This window comes from Gracilinanus agilis, chromosome 4 (assembly GCF_016433145.1).
Source record: "Gracilinanus agilis isolate LMUSP501 chromosome 4, AgileGrace, whole genome shotgun sequence".
Taxonomy (NCBI): Eukaryota; Metazoa; Chordata; class Mammalia; order Didelphimorphia; family Didelphidae; genus Gracilinanus; species Gracilinanus agilis.
This window is the reverse complement of record NC_058133.1, coordinates 370,375,932-370,397,465: the sequence shown is the minus strand read 5'-3', so window position 1 is coordinate 370,397,465 and position 21,534 is coordinate 370,375,932. Positions and strand designations below refer to the sequence as shown.

The following is a 21,534-nucleotide window of genomic DNA, read 5'->3' as shown; positions in this document are numbered from 1 at the left end:
AAGCCTAAGATAGAGTTGACACCAAATCTAGATAAGTTTAAAGATTTAATGTTATCAGGTTTAGGAGGGGAAACTGGGTAATGATTGAGAAGAAGGGAAACAGGAAATCCTTAACCTAAGCTAATGATGATAAAGATGGTACTTGAATTGATGGTAGTCAGGCTTGTCAGTTGTCAATTGCTAATTGCCAGTTGCCAATCTGGCTGGGCCAGACTGGTTTCAACCTAAATCAGGACCAGGATAATCAATATAAGGATAACACAGATTCTGGGACTGTGAAATTGGTTGGTGCAGGTTGCTGGGAACTCAAGTTGACCTATGGCCTACCCTCACCACAACCTCCCACTTCCCCAAAACCCAATCTCAGATTGAGATGGATCTCCCAGTTCAAATCCTTCTTTATATACCTGAGCTTCAACTGTCCTGGCACATGGCACCTTCTGCCAGGCTCAGTTCATTCTATGTTCTAATCAGGTAACTGTACATTATCTTGCTTTCCATATTGTAGTGCAAATTATCATTACATTTCCTACCCCATTCCTCCCAAATATCCATTTCCACTCAGTACAGCCCCTCACTCTACTCCTAGCAGTTGATTATCCTTTTTTTTTTTTTTTTTTTTTTTAGGAACACTGAGGTTTTTCAACATGAACTCCCTCATCTCCCCCCTACCTCAACTCCTCAAATTATCTTCTCATTAAACCTATCTCCTTGGCTGAGAAGGCCAACTTTGTGCTAAGGCTTGCTTGCCTCTCTATTTGTGTCCTTTCTACCATTTGATAGACCCCGATACATCATTCACCTGCCTAAAAACTTCAGGTTTTCTCTGTATTTTCCATTTTTTTCTCTTCTAATAATTTGCTCAAATCTTTCCAAATGGCCCTTCCTCCTGCCCTTTTACTTAAGTTCCCATATCCATTTTTCCTCCCTTTCACAGATAAATTCACTGCCTCCACTTTGCTATCATTTCAATTCTTTGTGTGTACCTGTCTCCATTTTTAAGATTGTGAAATGGCCTCCTTATGACCAAGTCCCATCACTTTTTCTCATCTTCCTTGTCCTTTTCACAGCATTTGACACTTTGAGCACTTCCTTGATGCCATTTGTTTCTGCAACCACAAAATTGTAGAAAAACAGAAAATCAGAATTTTGTCTACTCCACCAACTCTCATCATTCTAAACAGTTGCTCTTCCTTTCTGCTCCTTAAAATTTAGGTATTCTCAAAAGTCCATCCTTAACCCTTTCTTCTTTACTCCTCTCCCTGTACTCTTTTAACACTTACCTTTCCATTCCCCATTACTACCCTCCTCTCCTCTGTATATAACACTTGTTTGAAAATGACTTAAATCTCGTATCTGCAACCTGTTTCCTCTCTTAAGCCTCTAGAAGCATATTTTCAACAACCTATCTTCCATTACAGTTTGCATATCTAACACCTCAAGTTCAACATACTCAAATTCAAACTTATTATGGAATCATATAACTAGTTTGAAGAAATCTTGGAGGTTATCAGGACTAACCCCTTTGTTTTACAGAAACTGAAGTCAAAGAGAACTTGTGACTTACCCCAGGTCACATTAAGTATTCACACTTACTTGGCCATTTCGATTAACAGAACCACAATTCTCTCAGGCTGCCAAGATCAAAAACTTGGAAGTGTCTTTAACTCTTGCTTTTCCACTGACCCCAAGAACAAATGAGTTGCTAACTTTATTTCATCATACCTTTCACATCTGCTTCCTGTTTCCAGTGTCACTCCCTATTTGAGATGTTCATTACAACAGAGCTCAACACCTTTTTTGTACTCTAAGTGGACCTGAGAATAGTACCCCTATTGTATTCCTGTCCACTAAAAGCTTCAGCAGTCACACAACTAATCACAAAACAGATATGGGCCATTAGAGTTTAATAAATGTTTATTGACTATATGGTGCATTATCACTTACATCTTGGATATGACTATTTGCTCCTATCTTATGTCATTTGCTTTTCAAGATATCTACTTATTCTAATACTTGTTTTCAAAGCTTTTTTCTTTCAAATTAAATGAAGTTGTTCCTAGGTAACTACGATAATCTTAATCTTATCCTAGATTCCTGTAAAATATTGATACCTATTGAAGAATATTTTATTTTACAAGCTACAAATCAAAGATTCAGAAAAATTCATTCACTCAACTTCAATAATGTAAGACTTTTTTATAATTCACACTGGAACTTAGCCAAAATTTTCAGTAGACTTCCAAAAGGATTTGTAATTGTCTTCAGTATATAACAGTGCTGTTAGAAATGGGGATGGGAGCACTAAACCACAAGGGATCCATATGGGGTCCATACTGACTTAATTTTAAAGTATGTTATGGGGAGGCTAGGTGGCTCAGTAGATAGATCACTAAGCCTGAAGTTGGGAGAACCTGGGTTCAAATTTGGCCTTCCTAGCTAGGTGATCCTAGGAAAGTCACTTAACCCTAATTGCCTAGCAATTACTGTTCTTCTGCCATGGAACTGATATTTTAGTATTGATTTTTAAGTAAAATGTTATCTATGTTTTACTGTATATTTTTGTTGTTGTTCATTACTTCCCAAGTACATTTTAATCTAGTTCAGGCTACATTCAGGTGCATGTTTGACAACTCTCGTATATACCAATGTGTTATAAGTGGATTTGACTCAATTAATTAAGTAGACCTATACTGAACTTCTAAGGCAGTATTTGTTATATGCATTTAAAAAAACTGCATGATAAAGTTTTCGTAATTTGAATTTATCTCCCTGATATGAATTTACAACATAATACTGAAAGTTTAATATTGCTAATGTTGAATGTGGGACACACAATTAGGCACTGTGCCTGTAAGAGGTGGAAAAATAAAGGCCAAAATACATCTTTTCAAGGAGCTCACAATCTACTGGAGGGCAGAACTTACTCAGTGGAGCTTTAGTTTTCTAAATTAATGATTAGTTTTAGAACTCACATTATAACTAATAATAACACTGATGTTTGGACACACACATTACTGATCAAGGAGTATAGAAAATGCTTGACTGGTAAAGAGTATGGGCACAAACTCCAACACGGAGAACTCAAATGATAGTGATTAGAATTGGCCTTGATATAAAGAAGCATTGAGTTGAATCCTACCTCAGATTCTTACTAACTATATGACTCTCTGTAGTTACTTAACCTCTGCCAGCTTGCCTCATCTATAAAATAGGAATAATAACACCTACTCCAAAAGGTCATTTAAAGTCTCAAAAGATACAACAGGACTTCATTTTATGCTACAAGTATGTTCCAAGACCCTTAATCTTAAAAGTTGAAAATCACATAGTGAACCCTACTATTTAATAAGTATTTCTTACACAAACATACCTAGGCATTTTATGACTTTTCAGAGCTACCAGTGTCACTATTCTTGTACTTAGGGCCATTATTAATAATAGCATTAATAAAACAAAGAGGAGCATTGCTTTAATGCAGATGTGACTTGTTACAAGAACTCTAGACAAAGACTGATGCAGATGTTTGGCAAAGAACAGAACTCAGTGATTCCCTAATGCTTCTCAAGAAAAAGAATGAGTATGACTGGATGAACTACTGTAAGACTTTACACCTCTTGGGAAAATGGCATGGATTTAGTTTGTAATTAAACATTTTTATTTCTTTGCCTTCACTTTTTTCAACTGCCAATAGTGTGCATCTGAATTCACATGTAAATGAGGTCCTACTGTAATATGAAGTGCTTTGCAAAAATTAAAACATTACACAAGGATTAGCCATTAATATTCTATCTGGTAGAAAAATGTAGTGTTCATACAATGCTGTAGCCCATGGAAAGATTATATTCTTTTATTGGTTTCTTTTTGTCATACATGTTCAGGTTCAACTTTCAATAATAAAATTCAATAAATTTGATTCCTTAATCATAAAAACTTGCTTTACACATTATTTACATGTTTCCAAAGTCTACGGCCATACAGAATATTATGAGGACTTAATTGTCTCTACACATGGTACCATCACACAGAATGGGAAGTGCTAACCAAAGAACATACATTCAAAGATCAAGTTGTAGATATGCACAGTGTATTTGGCACTGTTTGTAAAGTTAACATCTGCCTCTCAAAGACAGGTAAGCTTTAGTCACAATATATAATAATTTGCTATCAGAACCCAAAATAGCTCCCCAATTTCATCACCTGGTAATTAGAAATCTGTTAATAAACTGGGGAACATAACTCAACCCAAATGTCCGAATTCCTGCTGTGCTCCAAGTTATAGCTAGCCATGAGTAATTTAATTTGGATATTTTAGCTCTGAGGGGATTGTTAAAAAGAATAAACAATTTTAAAATGCCCTTAATTACCCGGAAAGATAAATAATACTTTTCTTTATTTTTTATTCCTTTTGGGAGCATAGAATACATTACTCATTCTGATTTGGATAATAACTAGTAAAAAAAAAATCAATGCTAGAAAAGAAAAAAATTATCCTAGTAGTACAGTACAGCTCACAGAAATGAGATTTTAGATGTTCATATCTAAACTCAGAGCTTCAAGCAACCTCATTCATACTCCTTTCAAGGAATATACGAACTATTCAGGTCACAGCTTAATCCTTTATTTTAAGTGCAAGATATACAGTTTTTAAGAAATGGAAAGAGTAGAAGAAAATAGAGCAAATTTGTAATTTTCATCAATTTAAATTGTATCATTTTAATGCTCCATTACATGTAATATGCTTGACTATTACTGTATTCAACTTAATATGCAATTATTATATTAATTCCTTTCACCGTGGTACGATCCCTTAAGTGTTTTTTTTGTCCTTTAAAATCAAATATAACATATTTCCAGCTAGTCTCCAAGTTACCAGGAATATTACAATCTATAATAAAGGCAAAAAGTTTTCGCAGAACCTGGAACACAGCATTGGAATAATTATCTATAGTTCATCAGCAAAGAATAAGTAAGAGGTATGCTGTAGCTTCAATCAAGGTAAAACTTTCAGCAATAAATTAATATTTTAAAAACCCAGAGTGTTCCAACATATAAATAACATGAAGTGCAAAGTAATATCACTTGACCAAGTTTCAGTTTTTAATGGATTTTATTTCAAGTGTATTTTCAAAATCATATGTGGGGATTTCATTACCCATTGCTGAAATACATTTATTCTTCATAGCCTCAGAACTTGATGGACAATTACAGACCATGCTCTCTGAATCCAGTCTTCAACTACTTTTACAAGGCTTCTGAAACCTAAATTTTAAGTAAGACCCTACTCCAAATGCACAATTCCAGTGCAAATATTGTACACTTATAGTAGACAGGTTCTCCCCAAAACTAACATAGCAAATCTGAACAGTGACTTATGCCTAATTTAAGAGCAGGAATGAGGGAAGAGGCAATGATTAAATGCCTAAAAAATAGATACTCATATTCAAAAATAAAATGGAACCAGTGCTATTTTCTCTCTCATAAAAAGAAACAAAAAAACTTAAGCCCAGTCATTTTGTAGACTTTGGTAATATTTAACTCCCTGCAGAGGCTTCAATCCTTTTAAAAAAAAATTAAAAATTCCAATTAGTGCCATTTAAAAACTGTTTATAGCTCCATTCATAGAAACTTAAATATGCTACTCCAAGGAGGGAAGAATTCTGAAAATGTTGGGATTGCTTCAGGAGGGGATAACCAGTTGCCTTTGTTAACTTCCCTCACTTGCTTGCTATTTGTAAATGGACACAGTTAGACAATGCAGGTCTAATATCAAGACTGAATGCTGCTTAAAAACAAACCGCCCCCAAAAGAAGAACCCAAAGCTGCTTTTTCAAGTGTCAGGGAACTTATTATCCCTTTGTTTCTCAAACTACTGCTGGACAACCACTTCCATTTATAAAACATTTTAGGAATTTTTCAATTTTTCATTTCCAAAGTAGCAAAACATTTTTGTCCCTGACGTTCACAGTCCATATTATAAACAAGCACACCAGGTCAAGGGCTCTAAAGTGACCCAGCTGGTTCAGGATGCAGTAAGGGACAGGAATGGACGGACATCTGATGACAAGTGAAATTCCCTCTTTGCTCCAAAGGTGCATGCTTTTAACATGTGAGCAACACGCCAAACTGTTAGACCGGAGACCGGAGAGTTCTCAAACTTAGAATGCTTCCACTTAATAGAGAGAGTCAATACCATTATTTTTAAAACTTAAAATTTTGGTCACTAGGAAAAAACTCCACCAAACCCTGCCTCTCCCACATCTCCCTCAAAGTCCCCAAAAAATAACCCAACAGCTCTAATCATTCCTCCTTGGCTCTCCCCACAAAAATAGGGAAAAGGTTGAGGTTGAAGCCTTTGAGAAGCCTACATTTCAGACTTGGCTAGTGTTGGTTTTTTTCCCCCCTCAAAGATGCAGGTCTATATAGTTCTTTCTCCAATACTTCCCATTTATAAATTTACTTTCATACTCACAATCGCATGCACATACACACATACACACACACATTCACTCTCAAGTAAGACACTTTTCTGAGTTTGTTGATAAATTATGAGGAGGATTGTGAACTGGGTTTATACAGAATTGATCACAGGTGCTTGTAAACATCAGAATCCCTTGGGTCCTTTCCTCCAAAAGCTTGAATTCAAGCAGTGCAATCTATGATCACTTTCCCAAACGCTGCTCACAGGCTGCATACCGACGGAGGGCAGAGAAAAAGTCCTCATAACTGATGTTTAGGTGTGAAGGCAAAGAGCTGGGGAAAAAAATAGAAAATCAAAATTAAAGAATATAACTTACTCTTTGGGATGGGGGGCAGTGTTTAAAAGGCAAAAGACAAAACATGGAAGAAAACAATACTATTATAAGATTATATTTATAGAAGGTAGCAAGAGATTTATTGGAAAATAAAAGTAATATAAGCAAAATATATCAATTAACAATTTTTAAAGACAACTTTGGCATACTAAAGTAATTATCCTGGCAGACTAAATCTCTTGTTACACAGGTCCTTCTCCATAAAAAGAGAAAAGCAAATTCTCTTTGTCATGGTTTGATCACCTCAACTAGGGGTTTCCTAAAAACATACTTCATGTTCAAGGACAGGCACAGAATTCACTTCTTGTAATCTAAGAATAGTACTGTTTGCATTGGCATCAGTGTAGATCTGAGTCATAGACCCTTGAGCAGGGTAATTTACATATGGTGAAATACTGAAGGAGCTTGGTAAGCAAATAATAAATAAATGGACTGTACTTTATATTCAACTTTTTCTTTGGAAATTTCTTTGAAAGAACATTACTTAAAAAGTATAATAGAAATTCCTCGCTAATGTCCTACTCCAGTTTCACTGTAACATGGAACAGCTTATTCCCAGCTTGGCCAACACAGGGTGATAAATATTTTGGATATGAAAAAACTGACTCCCTTCCCTCCAATTCAATACATTAGGTCCATAACTGAAATTCCTGCTAACTCAGCACCACTATCAATTTCCCAATATTGTTAATAGTTTCCCCCATTAAAACAATTATTTTGTCTTTTCCTCTACTTCGTTCCTTGTACAGAACTAATATTTGCCCCCTACTCTCATTCCCATTTCAACGGGCCAGTCCTCTGACTACTCTCATCTGAATTAATACAAAGTCTCTTTTTTAACTTATCTCATCATAAACTTATACCAGCCCTAATCCATCCTCTATTCCAATTTCCCTAAAAAATTTTCCACCTGGTGTTCCCCAATACAATGGCTAATCACTAACTTGGCATTCAAGGTTCTTATACTGACTGCCTCTGACCTTTTTTGCCTATAAAATAGACACCGAACTTGTGATTTCATCGGTTTAAAGAACTCCCTCTGCCAATGCAGACCAGCACCTTACAGTCTTAGAGAGTTTCCTAGAGCACTGAGAGGTTAAATGATTTGAACCCAGGTCTTCAGGGCTTTGAAGCCTGGTCACAATCCTCTATACCACACTGAACCTTATTATTCTCTTTTTCGCATGTGATTTTTCCCCTATTAAGATTTTGGCTACTTGGGGGCAGCTGGGTGGCTCAGGAGATTGAGAGCCAGGCCTAGAGACGAGAAATCCTAGGTTCAAATCTTGCCTCAGACACTTCCTAACTGTGTGACCCTGGGCAAGTTTCTTATCCCCCATTTCCTAGTCCTTACCGCTCTTTTGCCCTACATAGTACTACATAGTACTGATTCTAAGGCAGAAGGTAAGGGGAAAAAAAAAAAAAAAGATAGCAGATACTTAAGAGCAAGAAATGTCTTTACTATACACCGCATCTAGGCATGCTAGGCACAGAGTAGGTAGTTAATATATATATATATCTTAAATCCAAATAAATATACCACCTTAATTACTTACATAATTTCAGTCAATCTAATGTGCCAAGGAAGATATCCTAATGTGCTGTCCACAGGACCAAACTTCAATACTAAATCAGGGTCAGGGAAACCATTCAAACCTTGGAAATAAAGAAACACATATGAATTGAACCTGAGTTATTTACACTGTGTGAAGTAAAATATCTCCCATCCTGTGGCACTCCCAGTGGTTAAACACAGGAATCAAAAAGTCACATGTAGTATCTAATGGCCTAATAGCCTGGCATAACAACATCATGGTAGGACAGATGATGTTTGAAAGCCACTGGCCAAGGGAGGAGGAGTGAGAGAATTTGAAAAGCAAAGGCAGGAAGTAGAGTCACTCTTTTGGCTTTCCCACCTGTCTCTGGGTTGGCATTTCTCTCTGAGCTTTTCCTTATATTCTGATCTCTGGCAAGCCATGGTCTGAGTCACGTAAATGGAGAATCAAATCTGTCCCTAAAGTCTGTCTGTCTCTCTCTGTCTCTCTGTCACTCTGTCTCTGTTTCTCTTTGTCTGTCTCTCTCTCCATATATATTCTCTATTAATAAATGTTTATAAATCTGGTGACAAGCTTCCAGATTAATTTTTATTTATAACAATACCAAGCATAAAAAAAGATATAGTGGTATAAATGCTTAATCAGAAGACTTTCTTATACATTTTATTTAGGCCATTTAAACCTTTTCCACTCAGGGAAAACAGGAACAAAAAATGAAAAAAGTGAAGAAATCCACTTTAACATGTGACATCTGTCTCAATGGAGGGAATGAGTTAAGTCTACCCATCTGAAAATTAGCTTCATTAACAGAAACAACACTGACTATGTAAAGTGTCATTCAAGAAACTGTCTAAGAAGACATTGTAGTAGCAATAAGAAAAGCAAAAGCCTATATTAGAAGGCCGGGTAAATCAAATCTAACCCCATACTCTTTCTAATTGTGTGACCCTGGGTGAGTCACTTAACCCCCATTGTGTAGCTCTTTACCACTCTTCTGTCTTAGAACCAACACACAGTATTGATTCTAAGATGGAAGGGAAGCTTTAAAAAAAAAAAAAAAAAAAAGGTCTTTAATAGACATACTGTTTGTTGGTGAGGGTAGAGGGAAAATATACACGACATGCTTCTTCCCCTCCTAATTTATGGCAGCCTATTATTCTATTAAGGCATATTGTTCACACACTTTTGTCCTGAGACAAAGTTAGCCTACAAGGATTCTACCTATCCAAAGAATTCCTAACAGAACCTTAACTATAAAATCATGGTCAAAAAGTTCTTTGTGTGACCCTGGGCAAGTCACTTGACCCCCATTGCCCACCCTTACCACTCTTCCACCTATGAGACAATACACTGAAGTTAAGGGTTTAAAAAAAAAAAAAGTTCTTTCCCATCAATAAATGGTTTTGTAGTCTTAGTCTCATTCATTTTATTTTTTTATTTATTTAATTTTTTAGGCCTTTACCTTCCTTCTTGGAGTCAATACTGTGTTATTAGCTGCAAGGCAGAAGAGTGGTAAGGGATAGGCAATGGGGGTTAAGTGATTTGCCCAGGGTCACACAGCTAGGAAGTGTCTGAGGCCAGATTTGAACCTAGGACCTCCCATCTCTAGGCCTGGCTCTCAATCCACTGAGCCACTCAGCTGCCCCATCTCATTCACTTTAGTATAGTCTCAGCCCTCAGCCCTTTTCGTTTTAGTAGAATTTCTTTTTTTTTTAAAAACCATTTAAAACCTTTTACTTCTTATATTCACTGTTGCTATTATTTTTAAAGAGAAAACACTGAAACTTTAAAAATAACCCTAGCAAGATAAAAATGGAGTCTCATTTCCCTCATCTTCCATCTAGCTTCCAGCAACCCAATTTTGGTAAAGGAAAAGGCCAGCTAGATTCTGAGCTGCTTACTGCAAAAGACAAACTCTTATTCTTCCTAATCCTGATCCATGTGTTTTGGTGTTGTTTTTTTTTGCAGGGGGCAGAGGGAGAAGAGGGGGCCTCAAACTAATATAAATTCATTCATTCATTCAATAAAAAACAGTGCCTATATGTAGGGCACTATGCTAGGTATTGAGTCTCTCAGAGACCCTTTTGCCATGCTCAGAGAAAATATTCAATCAAATCCCAAAAGGTACCCTTTCTGCCTTTCTGAGGAAAAGTCTGATAAGACATCAAAAATGACTTTCACTTCTCAACAATTTGACTAACCAAATTCCCAACTAATCTCTGTCCCTATAACTAGTTTTTTCTTTAGGATATATACTTGATTGGGAATCTCATGCTATTTGCAAAATTTGCTCAAACAACATACATCAATGGCAATATTAAATGAGTGATTCCCTATGATGTTTCACCCAGATTTTCTTTTAGCTATAAAACTCACTTTTTAGGTAGGTTCTCACCTGAGCACATCCACTTTGGCTACAGAATATAATAAGGTCTTCTTCATGTGAGTTTGGTTAATTAATAAGTCTTAACCCCAGAAAGAGAGAACTGGTACATAGTATTTGGAACTCCATTACATTTTAATAAAGAAAAATTAGGTATACCAAACCCCTGTGGTAAAATCCATTACCTCTGAAATCAACTAAGCCTCAAATGGAAAATAATTGAGTCTTTTTTCTGATCCTAAGGGTGTTTGGAACCCATTTCTCATTATATAGAAATCTTGTCTTGAAATGTGGCAGGACAGGGGTGCAAACACAAAGATCTTTGACAGTTAAACCTTTCTGTTTAGAGTTGATCATCAATACTGTATAAAAGACCTCACTTTTAGGAAATAAATTCCCCAGTTTCTAAGGTTTTAGCTTCCTTCCTCATCTAGCCTTTAGTCAAACTAATTTTTATAGAGGAAAAGTTAGCTTCTGAGCTATCTAGTGCAGTGATGAGCAAATTATGGCCTACAAGCCAGATGCTGACCTCCTGAAATGTTCTATCTGGCTGGGGACATTATTTCTAATCTGATGAACACAATGAGTAGGATACAATACAATGAAACTTCAAAAGAGTTGCCTTAGAAACAAACTGACAGTTGAGCGTTTCCTTTCCTTTGGCCCCCTCTTTAAAAAGTTTGCCCATCACTGGTCTAGTGCATAAGACAAAATCTTATTCTTCCTAATCCTGGCCCATTTTTGGAGGGAAAGAAGGGTATCTATCTAATAGTCACTCAATAAAAATTTAGTATTTACTATATACAGGACACTAAGCCAGGTACTGAGAAAGATACAAAGATTAGACTGTCCCTGTTTTCAAAACCAGGGACTATCTTGGTAACTGTCTATTATGATCTAATAAATATGCTTTCTCTCACATACACTAATGCATATAATGAATCTTTTTATCTTTAAGAGGAATAACAGCAACCTTCCAAATGTCATAGTTTTCACCAACCAAGTAAATAATTTCAAATGACTTGAATATTAGGACTAACAATGGCCCTACCAAAGTTTCATACATAATAAACCTAAAATGAGAAGACTGAATTACTAAGAGGCATTGATCCAGGGATAGCTACCTAAATTAAAGAGAAAAACAATACATCTTTTGTTTCCATCTTACATAAATTATTCAAAAGGTTAAGTATGGGGAGAATTTTCCTTTCATTTCTAACTAGAATTACTAATTAATAATTAAACCTTTATTTTTCTAAACCAATACCTTCTTTCTTAGAATCAATACTAAGTATTGGTTCCAAGGAAGAAGAAAGGTAAGGGCTAGGCAACTGGGGTTAAGTGACTTGCCCAGGATCACACAACTTAGAAGTATGGGAGGCCAGATTTTAACCCAGGCCGCCATTCTTGTCTCCAGGACTGGCTATCTCTCCACTGAGACACCTAGCTGCCCCAATAAGTAGTCCTTTGTTGTATCTACATTCAAGAGTTAGAGATTTTAGGCCAGGTTAAAAACAATTAGTTTCTCTTTATGCATTTTGATCAACTAGGCTCTATATTGCTATGAGTCTGACCACATATAAAACTAAAAGTACAAGTTTACAGTTATAAATAAATGGAATTTAAGTCTTGTGAATCCTATAAATAATCTTCTAAAATTTAGATAACTTATTGCACTTTGTTCACATAATCTTCACCTATATAACAGCGCAAGCATGTTGCATCTAAACTAGCCTTGCTGTCCTTGAAAGTGGATAAATCACAATGATACATGTAAAACCCAGGGGAATTATTTGTTGGCTACAGAAGGGGGGAGGGAAAGAACACGAATCATGGAAAAATGATTACAATGATAACCATGGAAAAATATTCTAAATTAATCAAATAAATCAATAAAAAGAAAGTGGATAAATCAGTATTGATCATCTTTCTTCTTAGAGGTTTGATAATGACTACAAGAAAAAAAATGATGGAAAAATTATAGAGTTGACATTTCTATATATTAAATCACCCAGATTGACATCAAACATTTTTTAAATCAAAAAATCTTCTTAAAACAAAATTTTAGATTATAAAAGATCTCAACACAAAATTCTGTGATTCAATCTTCAGAGATTAAAATAAACATAGATTTGTTGACATTCACCTACTAATATAAGAATGATAAAAAACAAATACCTACCATTGACTTTATTTCATTCATGTGTTATACAATGCTCTCTTCATATTCTGCATGTTGAATATGTTGTAGAAGGAATTCTTGTATAGATATGGTTCTTATTAAAAGGATTCTGAAATCCTCCAACTTAGTTTAAACTCCAGTGCTCCATCTTAATGGGATCCAATAATTACATCTACTCTAAAATATCTAAATAATCACCCAATTCTGGAAAAGGTCCCTAGAGGAAAATTATCATCAAAGTTTCTCCTTCCTAAGTCACTGATCTCAATCCTTGGAAAACTTTATGCCCTAATTAAAGCCACAGATCTCCTTTATTATTCTTGAGAGTGACGCTAAGTGTAGGCCACTTGCTTCTCATGAGAAACTCTCTTGTTACCCCAAGTTACAGGTCTTTTAATAACTAGCTACTCAAAATCCTATGCCAATTTTCAAGAGCCATAGGATCACACTTCCTAACTGTGTGGCCCTGGGCAAGTTGCTTAACCCCCACAGCCTAAATCTTACCACTCTTCTGCCCTGACAACAATACAAAGTATTGATTAGAAGATGGAAGGTAAGGAGGAGAAGGGAAGAGAGAGAGGGAGAGGAAAAGGTAGAGAGAATGAATATAGCATCACATTTTAATCTACCACACCTAAGGTGGAATTAGCAGCTTTTATGCACAATTTTTCCACTACTGATTACCATAATTCTGTTTTAACTAATCAAGAAAACAAAAAAATAGTTTAAGACTTTGCTATGTTCACTGATCTATCATCAGTTTTTAAGACCTTAGACAGGAACAAACTGTAAAATCTCTGTACAAATCTCATCATTATTATGCTTCTTCAAAGACTATCTAAAACAATACTGATATACATGTAAAACCCAGTGGAATTGTGCATCGGCTAATGGGGGTTAGGGATGCTTGGGGGAGAGGGAAAGAAAATGAAACATGTAACTAGAGGAAAATATTCAAAACAAAAATAAACAAATCAACAAATCAATCAATCAATCAATCAACCCATGGCTATAAAATAAAATAAAATGATACTGATAAAAATTAAAGAGAAAGGATGTACAATGTTAGGATAAAGTTATGTGCTTTTTTAAAATATATCTAAATTAAGCTATTCCAGCCCTTCTTTTTAACTTATACCTAAGTGGAGTATCATAACAGAATATCTAACAAGTTAGTTTGATTAGAGAAGAAACTATGTGAAGGAGAATAATCTGAAATTTGAATAATAATCTGAAATACAACTAGAAAGGTAGATGGGAACCACAGTCTAAAATTTTAAGAACAATGCTAATTATTTTGCATTTTATTCTAGAAATAGTAGTCCTCTTCAGACGAGAGAGAGAGAGGATATAGTCAGATTGTATTTTAAGAATATTTGTTTAGCAGGTGTGTAGAAGATGGAGATAGGAAGAGATCAAGTCAAGTCACTACACCATTTAACATTTTGCTAATAACCTGGGTAAAGGCATAAATAGCATGTTTGTCAAACTAGTAAAAGAGAATGAGATTCAAAGGATATATATGACTCTAAACTATCTCTGTCACTAACATACTATCATCTTGAGCAATTTGTTTCAGCTCTCTAGATTATGTTTCATTATTTATGAAGGTGTGGCCCAGTTGACCACTAAGGCTCTCTTCTGCTAAATCTATAATCCTATGACAAAAAAGTTGGGGAGGAGAGCTAACACAATGAATGACTAAATCAAGGAAACTAACTGGTCAGAACAGTAGACTAAATCAAATGAAGTACAATAGGGATAGATTTGAATTCAAAATATTAACTTCACAAATACAAGATGGGGGCCATGTTAGATAGTAATTTCTCTGAAAAATTTTAAGATTAATAGTGCTGCAAGTTCAATATGAGTCAGCAGTGTGACATGACATTTAAGAAAACAGATACAATCTTAGACTGCCTTAAGAGAGCCATAGCTTACAGGAATACAGAAGACATAGTCTCTTTATCTCTGACCACATCTAGAGTACTTACCATGTCCAGTTCCAAACTGGCAGTTTTTCCTGGAGAAGGCTCAAAGGGAATAGCTATTTTAAAGAGGCATCACAATAAGGATCGCCTAAATTAGCTATTAAGCCCAGGAAGACAGAACCAGAAGCAATGGATAGAAGTTGACAAAAGGTAAATTTAGATTTGATGTCAGGAAAAAAATCTATAATTAGAGATGTCCAAAAATGAAATGGCTGCCTCAAGAAGTAGTAGGTTGTCCCTCACTGCATAGCTTCATGAAAGAATGGATGAACCTTGTCAGGAATAGTGGGGATTTCTGCTGAGTATAGGTTGGACTATTGTCATTGAAATCTATTCCAGTTCTAACTTTTGTGATAATATATACTTGAAAATTAGGTGCCTGTCCCTAACTACGGCCAAAAGGAAGATAAACGACCACTACTACATGGCACTAGAAAATACCTAAGACCTATTGCTAATTATTGTCAGGAAGAAACATCAATTTTATTAAAACTAAATCATTGAATTTGTGGATATTTTCCAACATTAAAATAGTATTAAGTGAATTACTAAATAACCATACATTCAACAGGTCAGTTCATTCTATTCTATAGCTAATTCATTTTGTTACATGTATCAGAATGTAGTATTATGACTCAAAATAAAAAATTCTGCAAAGGTTAAACTGAGGTTCTATTATGACCAAAGTAATATTAAATAGCAAAGAATTCTGATTTCAACTGAGGAGTGCTTGATTAAATTTGATGCTCCTTTCTGAGAAAAACTAGTCATAACCAAAGAAACTTCTATTGCTCAGTTTGTATGGAAGTGGGATAATTGTTTTACTGGACAAGAATATAGGTCATATTCAAACTTACATAAGAGAATGTTAACTTTAGTCACTAAGTGTACCAAAAATACATAAATCCCTCTTTAGTGACAGAAAGATGGCACTTCAATCTCTCATCAAAGTAGGAGTTTATTATGATGTAACATTTATCAAGATAACACCAAAGGTTCACCTAAAATAACTGTTATTAAGAATTTAATGAACATATTAATTGTTTATTCTGTTAAGAGTCTTGTATTGTGGTTGTTGTTGTTCAGTCATGTCCAACTTTTTGTGACCTCATCTTACAAAGATACTGGAGTGGTCTGTCATTTCCTTCTCCAGTTCATTTTATAGATGAGGAAACAGAGATAAATAGAGTTAAGCGACTTGTCCAGGGACACAGAGCTAGTAAGTATCTAAGGGCAAATTTAAATTGACTCCTGTCCTGACTCCAAACTCTAACCACTCTGCCAACTGGCTACCATCAGAAAGTAAAGTTACTAAGATAATATTATATCCAGTTAAGGCTGGTGATATGATTTCAGTGACTTAAGATTTATACAAAGCAATCAAATTTTATTAAATGTTAATTTATATAGTATTTCTCAATCTTTTTTTACAGAAAAGACACCAATATGGTTACCCAATTGCTCCCACACATAAAAGGCCCACTGGATAAATCCTTTGTAAATTGAATAGCAAAAAAGCCTTTTTTTCTGGATCAAATTGCATATTTTGTCTTAGCAGATCACCACAGCTATATAAGAACAACACACATACTTTTTACCTTAGCTGGTAGAAGAGTAAACAAAATTCATTGTTTACATGCCATAACTATCCTAGGTACTTAATAGTATCTATTCTCCTTGTGCTAAATAGGTTTTTTAAAATATATTTTGTACCATTATAAGTTTAATTTTTAGAAGTTTTTTTATGCTCCTTTTACATATATATTACCTCAAATCCAGGAGATCTGTTAACAAGCAAAACAAATTCTCAATGGCAGCAATCAAAACTATATGTCTCATTCTTCAATCTAAATTTATCACTTTTGCCAAAAGGTGATTAGTATGTTATACTAACAATTCTCTTGAATCATGAACGATCACTGTGCTGATCACATTTCTTACAGTTATTAAAGCTTTCATTACAAGGGTGGTGGTATCATATAAATTATTCTCCTAGTTCTATTTTATTCAACATCAGTTTATAGAGGCTTCAAAATCATTCTGTTTTATAATTTTGATACTATAGTATAAATCATTCTTCTGGTTCTTATTTACCTTTGCATTAGTTCTTCAAAGTCTCTTCACATCTCTCTAAAATAATATATATTCTCATTCTTAAAGCATGATAATATTCTATCACATTCACATACATCTTATTCAGCCATTTCTCAATTTATGGGCACCCTTTGGTTACTAGCTTTTTGTCACCACAAAAAAAAGACCTGCTATAAAAATTTTTATGTTATCAGGTCCTTTTTTCTACTTATTAGATTGATTTGGGGTAGAAACTTAAGCTTGTTCAATTTCTTCTTCTGGAAACATATTAAACTTTCTATTTCTTGTTTTCCCTAATTCAAGTATTTTATATTTTTGAAAATTTTAGTTATTTCATTTAAGTAAATTGGGGGAAAGTTTCTTTACTTAAAAATTCTCATTTTTTCATTTTAGATACTTGCAAAGTCTGGATTTTCTCTATCCTCTTTTTAATCAAATTTGCTAATGGCTTTCTTATTTTTTAATTATTTTTTAAAAGCTAGTTTTATTTATTAGTAGAAAGTTTGGTTAATTTTTTTTTCATTTGATTTTTCAGGATTTCCATTTTTCTTTGATTTCTCAGGATTTCTATTTTGGTTTAACTGAGTTAAAAAAATTTTTTTTTTGTTTTCTAGTATTTTTAGTTTTAGTTTCCAATTCATTGATAATCTGTTCTCTTTTCTTTTAATAAAAAATGTTTATATATGAATTTCCCCAAAGTATTTCTTTGAAGACATCCTCAAAATTGTGACATATTGTCCCATTGTTGTCATTATCTATAATGTAATTATGTTGTTTCTATGATTTGTTCTTTGACTTTGTAAAAATAAAAACAGGCGAGCCGATGGGAGGAAAATAAAAGTTGAAAACTGATTCTGTATATTTTTGATAGCTGTTATCAAAAGTTATCTTCAGTGGTTAAGTGAAGTGAAATTTAAAGATGAACTTCCCTTCAGGGCCAGGCGCAAGGAACACTAAAGAAACTCTTGTTTAAGAAATATAAACTATTTATTTAAAAAATATATATATATATATGGGTAAAAGGATTTCTAATTCTAAGGGATTCTAACTCCACCCAAATAAACTCCCAGGTTCCGCAAGGAACCGCTTCTCCTGTGGTTCACAGGCTACACTAATCCTCCCTGATCTAACTAACAAAATTTATGCTATTCTAACTAAAAGTACTACTATAATTCTTAACTACACCTTTAATTTATAAAGATAATCAAGGCTAGCTGGTTGAGTCACAATAAGAATCAGGTTAGGACTCTGAGCTTTAAGAGACTCAGAGTCCAAACGAAAGACTAGGTATTCTTTGGTCTTTTTAGATCTTAATCATTCTATACACAATAACAGATAAATGTATAGTGTTTCCCAAGTTGGAAAAGAAAACACTCTCCTCCTTCAAGTCTTGCACTCAGACAGAGATAGAGAAAGAGGCAAAGATGTTACCTTCTCTAGCCCTGAGTGAGAAAAGAACCTGTGTGTGGCTCTGTCAAATGCCAGAAGCCAACTGTCAGAATGCCACACCCAGAGCATGTAATTATCATAGAATAACGGTTACAACTGCCAACATATGAAATTAACACTCTCAGCTCTATTTGAAACTCCAATTCTTCCTCAAGCCAGCTTCTCTACTTCTTGTCTCTAAACTAATAAAATACTTATTTTCTAATATCATCCTTATAACCTAACAAAGCTTTAGGAGTTAACCTCCAATTGATTTTTAACATTTTTTCCCAGTAACCCATTATTTTTATTGCATTATGATCAGCAAAGAATGTATACTTTTCTGCATTTACTAGTCTGCGTCCTAAAACATAATCCATTTTTGTAAAGTGCCATGCAGTTGAGAATAGACATTCTTCTCTATTCCCTTTTAATAACTAATAGTAGACTGTCGCATCTAATTTTTCTAAAATCCTATTCATTAACATTTTTTGTTGTTAGATAATGCATCTTTCTTTATAATTTAGTTTCTCTTTAAGTATTTAGAAATTATACCAAATATAGTATTAAAATACATTCATTATTTTAAAAAAAAATTCTTTTTTAATATGTTTTAATTATGTCTGTTGTTAGCTTTCTGAAATCAAAATTAGCACTACTGTTTTTCTGTATTTAACAGATTTTTTTCCTAATCTCTTACTTTGTTTCAAGTATGCATCTTTTAAACAACATACTGTTGGATTTTGTAAATAACGTATTGTTTCTATTTAACAAAATATTATTTGATTTTGCTTTTTAATTCAGTCTGCTAATGTCTTCCATTTTACAACTGAGTTCATCCCATTCACATTTATAATTATGATTATTATAATTATGATTAAATCATATTTCTTCTCTATATTCTATTTACTTTGAGTTATCTTTTTCTTTTTTATAAAACTTTTTAACCTTCTCTTCACTATTCTCTCACGATCGTTGGAGTTTGTTTTGTTCATGACAAATGACTCCCTGAATATGCCATTCTTTTTATGCTCTCCTTTCCACTCATCTTATTCTTATCTTTAGAAAAGGAGATGGGGATAATGTTCTAACCCCTTTGGACCAATTTAGGTGTAAGTGAAGTTCAAGTATCATAGCTTTCTCTACTCCTGTAATGTTTATATTTAGTTTTACTATTGCACTCTTATTATGTTAACAAATTACTCTATCTTTTCTTCCATTTTCCCCTAATATAGCCTTCCTCTTTCTATTCTTTTTTCCTAAAAGAATCTTCAATAACTAACAATAATATGAATAGCTCTTCTGTCTCAGTTAACTATGATCCCTTATGATACTAAGATTCTTCAAGAACTCCTTTAAAATCACTAACCATTTTAGTATTCATGTTTGATAAAAGTCCCTTCTGGTTGTTCATTTGTATCTAGCTTTTTATTTTTCCTCTTGATTCCCATATTTTATAGTTCTTTTTATATTTATTTATATTATCTACATTATTTATAATTCTTGACAATTATGATTTTTTTCATCAAGACCACTTGAAAGGCCTCTAATTCACTTAAGATCCAGGTTTTTTTCCCTTGTAAGATTATTCTCAATTTTGCTATTTACATTACTTTTGGTTGTAGATTTTTATCTTTTGCGTACTGAAATGTCTTGTTTCATATTCTCCATTCCTTTACGGTAATAATGGCTAAATCTTGCTAAATTCAGCTAGATGGCATAAATGGAGACTGGAGTCAGGAAGACCTGAATTCAAATGCAGCCTCAAGATATTTCCCAGCTGTGTGACCCCAACCAGTCACTTATCCCTATTTGTTCCAGTTTCCTCATCTGTAAAATGATGGAAAAGGAAATGGCAAATCACGCCACTATCTTTGCCAAGAAAATCCCAAATGGAGTTATGGAGTCAGACACAACTAAACAATAACAACAGAATCTCTCAGAGTAATTAATTTCTATTTTATCCTTTCTGATTTTAAAGGAGTCTCAAGTGTTTTTTAAAAATGTCTTCTATTAAAGCTACAGAAGATTTTCCTAAATCTCTCTTTCCACTACTCTCAGTTCTTTCATTTCTTTTTAAACTTTTATATAATTTTGTCAAAAAATTATAATTGTTCTTATGGGCAAACTGTTTTCATTTGTGGGAGGAGAGAGGGAATATTGATTGTAGGCGTTTTGAGTTATTCTCTTCAGGATTTGTTTTGGTCATCCCAGGCATAATAAAAGTTCTTTTTTGTTTGTTTACTCATTTTGTTGCTGAATTCTCAAGAGTTAAATTTTAGGGAATCTAATCAACTTGAGGACGTTTGCTTTGTCCCAGAGTGTCTTTGTTTAGGTTACACTCTCTCTTTAGGATTGAGTTTTGACCTAGACTTTTTCTTCACTAGACATCAGGGTTCAGTATTCTCCTGAAGGCTTCTCTTTGGATGATCAGAAGATAAGATCTTTTCTTAAGTCTCAGATTACCTTCCTCTAAGAAGGATAGACCTAATTGAATTCTATAACTTGAGGAAGAAATTTTTACTTTTATTTACCTCAGGACTCTGCTAGTAGCCAAAATCCATCTCTATCACATCTTATTTTTCTTCCCCTCTTTAAAAACAAAAAACACCCCAACACAGGCAGGCTATATTCCCCTTAACCTGTAGGCTTTTTAATCTTAGTATTAAAAAGTCTTTTATTTTCCCTTTCTTCTCTCAGAAAGCTTTCTTACCAATAACCTGGCACTAGAAGCTTTTTCCCTTTTATCCCTTAAAAACTATTTTTAGCTAGGAGGTAGTACAAAAACAGATATGAAAACAACCCATTGTTTTCTGATCCCTGCCTTAAGGAATCTATTATCTATATCATATTTATCACCTGACTTGCTAAGATAGTTGGCAACTAGATGATGACGATGAATATAGGAATGGACGTGTTGTCAGATGAAGACTCAAGTTCATATCCAGCCTAAGGACACTTATTGTGCAATCCTGGGCTCTTCAAGCCTCAATTTCCTCATATGTTAAAAGGTGATAATAGTAGCACCTAACTCCCAGAGTTGCCATATGAATAAAATGAGATATCTATAAAGCTTTAGCAAACT

At 34.2% G+C, this 21,534-nt stretch overlaps 1 protein-coding gene across 1 annotated transcript in view; it reads right to left on the bottom strand.

Moving 5' to 3' along the window:
• Positions 1 to 5,091: 5,091 nt before the first annotated feature.
• NUS1 (NUS1 dehydrodolichyl diphosphate synthase subunit) overlaps positions 5,092 to 21,534 on the bottom strand; it is a 40,767-nt gene continuing 24,324 nt past the window's right edge. Inside the window, exons 4-5 of the mRNA XM_044676820.1 lie at positions 8,372 to 8,471; positions 5,092 to 6,753 (exon numbers count right to left, since the gene is read on the bottom strand). Of these exons, the coding sequence (XP_044532755.1) occupies positions 6,663 to 6,753; positions 8,372 to 8,471 (191 nt within the window). The 3' untranslated portion in view covers positions 5,092 to 6,662. The remainder of the gene's footprint in view (positions 6,754 to 8,371; positions 8,472 to 21,534) is intronic.